The following is a 7,755-nucleotide window of genomic DNA, read 5'->3' on the forward strand; positions in this document are numbered from 1 at the left end:
CCTCGAGCTCAAAATTATTCGAGAGAATGAAGAAAGAACCTTCCTGGCAAAACGTGGTTTAAAGCACTAAGATCACACAAAGATCACGGGCACACCATGCAAAAGCAAAAGCAGATCGAGTAAGCAGCAGCGGTCAGCTCAACACTGTGTCTATCTACATGGAACATGCATGGCATCAAGGAAAAGAAAAGGAAAAGAAAAGATGAATGTAAGCAGAGGAGCATGTGATCCGACGACTCCGACCGCTCACCATCAAAGTTGTTTACCAGGGAGAAATGGGTCCACGGCCACAGGGTCCTTAATCAATTAACTATCCACAAAGAAATGCCATGCTGCCAGCCTTGCAATTCCTCCCACTCTCCAAAACTGGCTTTGACTCGTGTCCCCGAAGCAATCCAGTATAAAAACACCTGAGCACAAATTACGGAGGAATTTTTTTCATGCTTGAACAAATTCGTGCTTGCTCCCCATGCATACACGAATGAACAAACACAACGAAGAGCGGGACGACGACAAGGAGGACACTAGTAGCAGTACGGTACACTAGACCCATCATCATCATTCAGACAAGCACAGGCTGGCATTGGTTCTTGTCCTCGCCTTTGCCCTTTTCCCAAAGTCCCTCCTCATCACTCCCCCTGTCCCACACTCTCTTCACTTAATTACTTGCTTACCACAGACTAATCACTCACTGCCATCGTGCTAATTTGATCTCGCTAATCCGAAGCTCACTTCGTCGGAGCTAGCACTTGTTGGGGGAGAACCCGACGGTGTTCTTGGCGGTGTCGAAGCTGACCCGGATCCCCTGCTGCTGCACGTTGCCGACGATGGACACCGCGCCCCCCGTGGCCGCGAAGGCCAGGCAGTAGGTGCCGGCGCCGTCGACCGGGATCAGGTAGTTCTTCGCCGGCAGCTTCAGCTCCCCGCCGCCCTCGAACCGCAGCGACACGGCCGGCACCTGCACGCTGCTCCGGCCGGCCAGGTCGTAGCACGTGTCGAACAGCGACACCCCGGACGCCCGCGGCAGCGCCTGCGTGCCCCTGACGAAGGCGTCCCGGAGCGCGGAGTAGGCGGAGGACTGGAGCCGGGTGACGGCCGTGCCGGAGTCCACGATGACGCCGCCGGAGCCTTGCTCGTCCATGGCGAACGCGGCGGGCGGGATGTCGGAGAGCGTCTCTCCCCCGACGGAGATCCCGTTTAGAGCCACGTAGTAGAACGTGTTGCTCCTCGGGCTCCGCATGAGCGGCGCGGTCACCGTGGAGCTGTCGGAGGCGCCGAACTGGAGGGTTGAGGCGGAGGGGGAGTCTCGGTCGACGAGGCAGTAGGAGAACTCCGTGGCGGAGATCTGCGACGGGAACGACAGCGGGCCGCCGCCCAGGGCCAGAAGCCCTGCGGCGCCCACGAAGAGCCCCTCGTTGTCGTGGCCGCATCCGATGGCCACGTCGTGCACCGCCGCGGAGCCGTCCCCGCCCAGCGTGAGCGTCTCCGTCGCGAAGTCGCCCACGGTGTAGGAGCCGTCGCCGTAGGCCACCTCGTAGACGCAGGAGCTGTTGCCGTTAGCGGCGTTGTTGTGGCAGGCGGAGGCGTCGAGGGCGCGGCAGTGCGGGGAGTCGCAGGGGACGGTGGCGTAGGAGGAGGAGAGCGCCGGGTCGAAGAGCGGGTCGGACTGCGCGTAGCAGTCGGCGCAGGGCGCGCACTGCAGCCAGGTGACGTCGCTGCCGGTGTCGAGCACCATGTAGAGCTGCCGCGCCGGGCTGCCGATGCCGATGCGGGAGAAGTACTCGCCGCTGCCCTGCCCGACCCCGGACACCACGGGGCCTTGGAGGAGCGCCGCGGCGGATGCGGCGGAGGCGGAGAAGATGGGCGTTTGGTCGGAGGGGATGAGGCCGCCGGCGGAGGAGATGGTGAGGCCCTCGGAGGAGAGGGACGCCCGGGCCGAGACTGCCGCGGCCCGGGCTGCGTCGCGGCGGAGGCGCGCGTGGATTAGGGACTCGTAGGTCGCGTGGCGGGGCGCCATTGAAGAGCTCGGCCTGAAGGTCCTCGTGGGGAGGAAGTCTCTGGAGTGGAGGTGGAGGGTGAGGCGGTTGTTGTTGTTGCCGGTGAGGTCGCCATTGAATGTCTCGCTGGTGGTGGTGGTGGCGGTGGCGAGGGAGGAGTGGTGGAGGAGCTGGTCGGCGGTGGAGACGAGGGCGGCGCGGGCGAGGGAGAGGGAGGCGGCGACGTCGAGCGTCTCGGTGGTGGTGGTGGTGTCCGGAGGCGCGTGGCGGCGGGCGAGCGCCGGCGAGGCCAGGGCTAGGAGGAAGAGGAAGAGGAGGAGGAGAGGGAGCTGCATTGTTGGTTGGTCGGAGCGGTGGTTGGGGAGGAGTCAAGACTGGAGAAGACCCACGCACACACTGTGGTGTGGGGGAATGAATGTGTGGATCGATGGTGGATGGAATGAAAAGAAGGGGAGATTGAACTAGATCGAATCTCACGTCATTCTTCTTCCTCCGGTGCTCCAACGGAGCAGTACATGACACATTATCTGCTGGAAGCACAGCAGCAGGGCCAAAGGCCAAGATGAAGATGGAAAACGGAAAGACGCAGAAAACAGAGCACGGAGGGGGCAGAAGAGGCACGCTCTTCAGGTCTCATCACTTATCCTTTTGCTTTTGTTTACACTCTCGTCCCTTGCTGCAGGTGGGTTGCAGAGGCTGCAAGGAGGCAACGTCCTCGTTATAACTTTTCGACACGAAATAATTCATGCACACGTCCATTCGTGCTCCGCCTGGCGGCTGGAATAGATCGACTTGGAATTTACAAGTGTGTAACGCCAGGTGTGTTGCGGATCTAACATCAAGTCCGGGGGGTGTTGGTAGCACAACGACCAGAACCTGAACGCGTTATTAATTCTGGAGGGTGCTAGTGGTTGCAGTAATTAATCGCATAGCAATGGATGTATGTATGTACTATGTATGATCAGGGGACAGGTAAATAAAACGGCAACAAATGCTTGGGTGCTTCGTTGCTCAGGGCTGAGAGTACCACGGTGCACCCGGTGGACGGAGCCCACGTCACGTCAAGTCGTTCAGCACAGTAACACATGCACAGGAGTGAACCACGAAAGTCTCGCTGTCAGAGGATCTCCGCCCGCGCCCTCTAAAGGCCCGGGCTTGGGAGCGCCAGCGCGTAAAATCCGACCCATTCGGTCTCTCCAATTTGTGTTTTTAGCCGGCGCGGCCCAAAAAGTTAGCCGGCGCCGGCAGAAGTTGAAAATCAATGCGGGCCACACCTGTCGGCGAGATAATTGTTGTTTTCCTCCAAATTTTCGGCGGCTACCCTTTTCCCTCCACTCCCCCACCCCCGCCTGGGCGCCAAGCCATCCCGCCATTTCCCCCCCATTCTCGCCGCCGTCAAAGCGCCTCGCCGACTCCGGCGCCGCTCCAAGAAAAAACCATGCCGCCGAAGAGGTATGCAGCGCCTCGCACGCTAGCCGGCGACCCAGCACCGAAGAAACCCAGGGAAAAGGAGCGGCCGCTTGGGATGAGCAACACCGACTAGGCGGCGGATGTTACCCGCCGCAACGTCGAGAACGCCTCCCGCCATGAACGGGAGGCGTGGGCCAAGGAGAGGAACGCCGACCTGGCCCGGCAGATGGAGGCGCAGAGGGCCGCGGCCTCGGCTGGCATTCCTATGCCGCGGCCACCGTCCACCCAACACTGGAGCGGCAGTGGCAGTCAAGGGAGCTTTTCGTCGTCCCCGTCGCCGGTGTCGCCTCACATGCCCCATGACCACCAGGGGAATGCCACGCCGTCCCTCTCGCGGTTTTTCTTGCCGGACTACCCCGACACCGATCCCCTCGGCGGCTTCAACCCCCACACCTTCGCCTCACCTCCTCTGCGGCGGGGGCCTCTATCCTACGGCGGTTCCTCGCCGTCCACCTCTTTCCAACAGTTCCCCGCCGGATGCAGCCAGCCCGCGCCCAACCCGTTCGGCGGAATGTCGTAAGGCGAGTCCATCATGGCCGACATGATCAACGACGGCTCCCAGCACGCCCACTACACCTACACCCAAAAAGAGGAGGAGCCTTACACCGCCGAGGACACCGAAGAGCGAGAAGAATGGGCCGACGGGATAGAGGAGCCCGTCGTCGCCGCGCCGAAGGGGAAGAAGAAGGGTGCGGCCAAGAAGAAGTCCGGCGGCGGAGGTTGAGGCCCCAAATGGACCGCCAAGGAAGACGAGTGCCTCGCCAAAGCTTGGAAGGTCGTGAGCTTGGATCCCTTCACCGGCGCGAATCAATCCGACAACACCTATTGCCAGCGTGTGAAGACTGCGTATGATGAGCGCCGGGTCATCAACCGGGAGTTCGCGTCGGTGACCCACGATCGCAATGAGTCCGGCTTGTCGCACCGGTGGCAAATGATCCAACAAGCGTGCAACAAGTGGCATGGCATTCAAGAAGAGGTGCGCCGGCGACCCGCAAGCGGCAGCAGCGCCCACGATCAGATGGTCGCCATGTTCACTGCCTTCCGAGACGACAACGACGGTGCTGAATTCAAGTTCATCCACGTCTTCGCAAGAATTGAGACGTGCGACAAGTAGACGGAGACGCGTGCCGGCCTCGCCAAGACCAGCACCTATGACCCGACAGCCGCTCCTCCGGCGGCAGCGGAAGGCCGGCCCATCGGCCACAATAATGCAAAGGCAATGAGGGATGCCGCGCCGGCCACAGAGCGCCTGTACAACATGCGTCGAGAAGTGCATGTCCGACGCCGCCGCACAAGCCGCCAAGAGGGAGGAGGTCGCGGCGTCACGGTGGGCGACGGTGATCAAGAAGCAAGATGACAAGCTCGAGATCCTCAAGGCGAATATCTTGGCGAAGAAGAGGCGGGAGGACTTGTTGATCTTGACATGCGACACCACCGGCATGGACGACGAGGTGAAGGCGTGGTACGACGGCCAGCGCAGGCTCATTTTGGCCGAAGCGAGAGCGCCGGTGTCGGCGCCCCAAACAGCAGCAATGGCCACCTCTACTCCATCGGCGCCCTCACCGCCCGACACAGCAACTCCGGCCACTTCTACACCACTGGCGGGCACGGAAGAGCCATCAGCGCCGGCGGAAAACGAAGCGGCCGAGTGATTTCACTTTTATTTAAGTTTGATGTTATTTTGATCGCCGAATCTTCTGATGAACTTGGACGATTTCATGATTTGGGCCGGCCTGTGAAATGGCGGCAATACTTTGTTTCAAATGTGTTTTTTGGGGGGGCGACGTTTAGGAGGGGTGGCTGGGTCGCGGCTTGGCCTCAAACGAAGAAGGTGCGCCGGCGCCCCCTCAAATGGCCTAGCGCCGGAGGTGAAATGGGGGGGCCGAGTGGAGATGCTCTTACATGGCGTGATCGGCGCCACTGTCCTGTTGATGCTAGCCTCCGGTGATAATACGCTTACATCTTCATTCTACATCGCTGACTATGACTTAGAGTTCGGTCGACTTTCAGAACTTCCCCATGTCTCCTAGTCTCATGCATCAAGAACAAGATGGATTGGCATCCTGGAATTTCTGACCACGACTAGTCTCAAATGGTCCACATCAGGTCCTGTGGACGGCAGGGCTTCATTTGCTCGCTGGCTAGCTTGTCCGTGCTGCGCATATGCCTTGCGCGGTATATCCGCCAGAGTCCACCGTGAATACGGAGTAAACCTACCATTCCCACAACCAATTACCAATCCAGAACGCATCTATTGAGGTGCGAAGGAACTTCAAGATGGCGCGATCGATGGCTCGCCCCTACCTTGATCCTTGCAGGACCCTCTGGCACTGCCAGATAGAGACGCTCGTCGTTTGGTTCACGATTCATGTACAACAATAGTTATCTCAGCAAATCACAATGGTTTTGCGAACTTCCCCGTGCCTCCTATGATCCTATCCCTATGCGTCGAGAACATGGCGGAATAGTATTTTGGTATTTTCAAACATCTCGTGCTACTGCTTTTGGCTGATGGATTATCTAAATTAAAAGAACGATCTAGATTGAACTTTGGGTGACATAGAAGACAAGATGAAAGATCCTGCGGTGTTTATTTGATGGGGAATTGACGAAGACCAGAGAGGAAAAAGGCTTAACCTTTTAAAGGCCTGGGGTGAACTCGAATGAATGCACACCTGCATGGATGCATATACGCTCCATATAATAAAAAGAATGAATGCACACCTGTGAAAAATAAAAAGAAGCTAGACAACAACGACCCCCCCTTCTTTTTTTTTCTTAATTTGCCCTACAATATTTTTCTTTTTCTTCAGCCCTTTGTTATCGGCTCTTGGTTATTTGGCTCGTACTGCTGGCTAGTACTCACACGAAGAAAAATTAAATCACGGGAATGAGATCTGTGCAGCCCGCTGGCTCTCATCCAAGCAAAGATGGACATGAACTACCTCGGGCAAATTACTCGCGAGCAAGACGGAACACACCCGGCCGTGACCCTCGGTGGAAGTCAGACATGGCGTGGTCGACGGCTCACCATGCCAGCCATCTTTGTAGCAGGTAATTTCTGCCGTACCCAATACTGCATAGAGTCCAAATGGAGTATTAGGGAAGGGTACTCTAGACTTTTCACATTAATAAAAATTAAAATAATAAATATAACACTTTTTTCCAGCGACGTCTCCCCGCGAGAATCCCGAACCCCGTTATGCGCTCGCGCCGCCGTTACCACGGATTCCCACCCCAGGACGCGCCGCCGTGTTCTCCTCGCAGACCGCGCCGCCGCCGTCCTCTTCCCACGCCGGCGCTATCCTCTGCTTGCGCCGTCGTTCTCCTCCCAGACCCTGCCGTCGCCGTCCTCTGCCCACGCTGATATATGCTCAGAAGAGATGAAATTGGACGACAAATTGAACGAGTCGCCGATATATGCTGCTTGCATCTTAATCACCAATCATGACGGCAGGAATCAGCAGGAGTTAGGTAGTTCTCTGTCTGCCCAAGCTCGTCCTCTCGCCTTCTTCGTTCGGGAATTTGGAATCCTTCGTCGTTGCAAATCAGCAAATCGCTGATTTCTGTTGTTTGTTCTCGCAAGGGAATATGCGGAGCTGGGCTGAGACGCTGCTGAGGCGCGAAGTGCGGGTGCTCGCAGGCGCGGTAGCTTTGGCGGAGGGTGGTGCTGCTGCGCTGGTGGCTCAACGTCGGCACGGGTCCGTGCACTCCGACTTCAGCGCCGACGAGGCCGAACAGATCCGCTTTACCAGCCCGTCTTCTCCTTTTTTCTTGGCAGTTGGATTACAGATTACAGTTTTGCCCTTGTCGGTTGATACTTCATCTGGAGCTACTCCATGCATCTAAATTGGAGTATTAAGGAGTAACAACTACGTTAATTTCAGGGTACTGGAGAAGGGCTTTTGTAGTAACCTCACTACTCCTCCAAGATCTTCGTCTTTTGGTGCACCACATCTGTATACTTAGTGCTAGTTCGCTATGTTATGCCGCTTCTATGAATTTCCCCATGCCTCCTACTCACATCATCAAGAATACAACGAAATAGTATCCTGGTATTTTTGAGAATCCCATGCCACTATTTTGGTCCTTGGATCATCAATATCCAAACAACAATCTAGATTAAACTTTCGGTGACGTACTAGAGTATATCCCTCACTTTTTCCTAGAAATTGTGTGTTATTTATTCAGCTAGGATGTGTGTGGAGTGAAGATCATGCGGAAAAGTTTCTCCTTTTAAAGGCATGAAAGTTAGAAGCTTGCACATGGATGTTAAATGAGAGCCCAA

At 56.9% G+C, this 7,755-nt stretch overlaps 2 protein-coding genes across 2 annotated transcripts; one reads left to right on the plus strand and one right to left on the minus strand.

The window, feature by feature from the left end:
* Positions 1 to 375: 375 nt before the first annotated feature.
* LOC100837769 (protein ASPARTIC PROTEASE IN GUARD CELL 1) lies at positions 376 to 2,743 on the minus strand. Its single transcript, XM_003565269.4, has one exon. The coding sequence runs from the start codon at positions 2,330 to 2,332 to the stop codon at positions 743 to 745; it is 1,590 nt and encodes a 529-aa protein (XP_003565317.2). The 5' UTR covers positions 2,333 to 2,743; the 3' UTR covers positions 376 to 742.
* A 3,642-nt stretch (positions 2,744 to 6,385) lies between these two features.
* LOC112270979 lies at positions 6,386 to 7,469 on the plus strand. The gene is made up of 2 exons (XM_024459784.1): positions 6,386 to 6,941; positions 7,054 to 7,469. The coding sequence occupies exons 1-2, from the start codon at positions 6,398 to 6,400 to the stop codon at positions 7,314 to 7,316; spliced, it is 807 nt and encodes a 268-aa protein (XP_024315552.1). The 5' UTR covers positions 6,386 to 6,397; the 3' UTR covers positions 7,317 to 7,469.
* Positions 7,470 to 7,755: the final 286 nt, after the last annotated feature.

This window comes from Brachypodium distachyon, chromosome 2 (assembly GCF_000005505.3).
Source record: "Brachypodium distachyon strain Bd21 chromosome 2, Brachypodium_distachyon_v3.0, whole genome shotgun sequence".
NCBI lineage: Eukaryota > Viridiplantae > Streptophyta > Magnoliopsida > Poales > Poaceae > Brachypodium > Brachypodium distachyon.

What these genes read in the sequence shown, in the direction of transcription:
- LOC100837769 (XM_003565269.4), bottom strand. Translation starts at nt 2,332, where the DNA reads ATGCAGCTCCCTCTCCTCCTCCTCTTCCTCTTCCTCCTAGCCCTGGCC.
- LOC112270979 (XM_024459784.1), top strand. Translation starts at nt 6,398, where the DNA reads ATGGACATGAACTACCTCGGGCAAATTACTCGCGAGCAAGACGGAACA. An exon ending in CAGGAATCAGCAGGAGTTAG is followed by an intron (nt 6,942 to 7,053) that starts GTAGTTCTCTGT and finishes TGTTCTCGCAAG; the next exon opens with GGAATATGCGGAGCTGGGCT.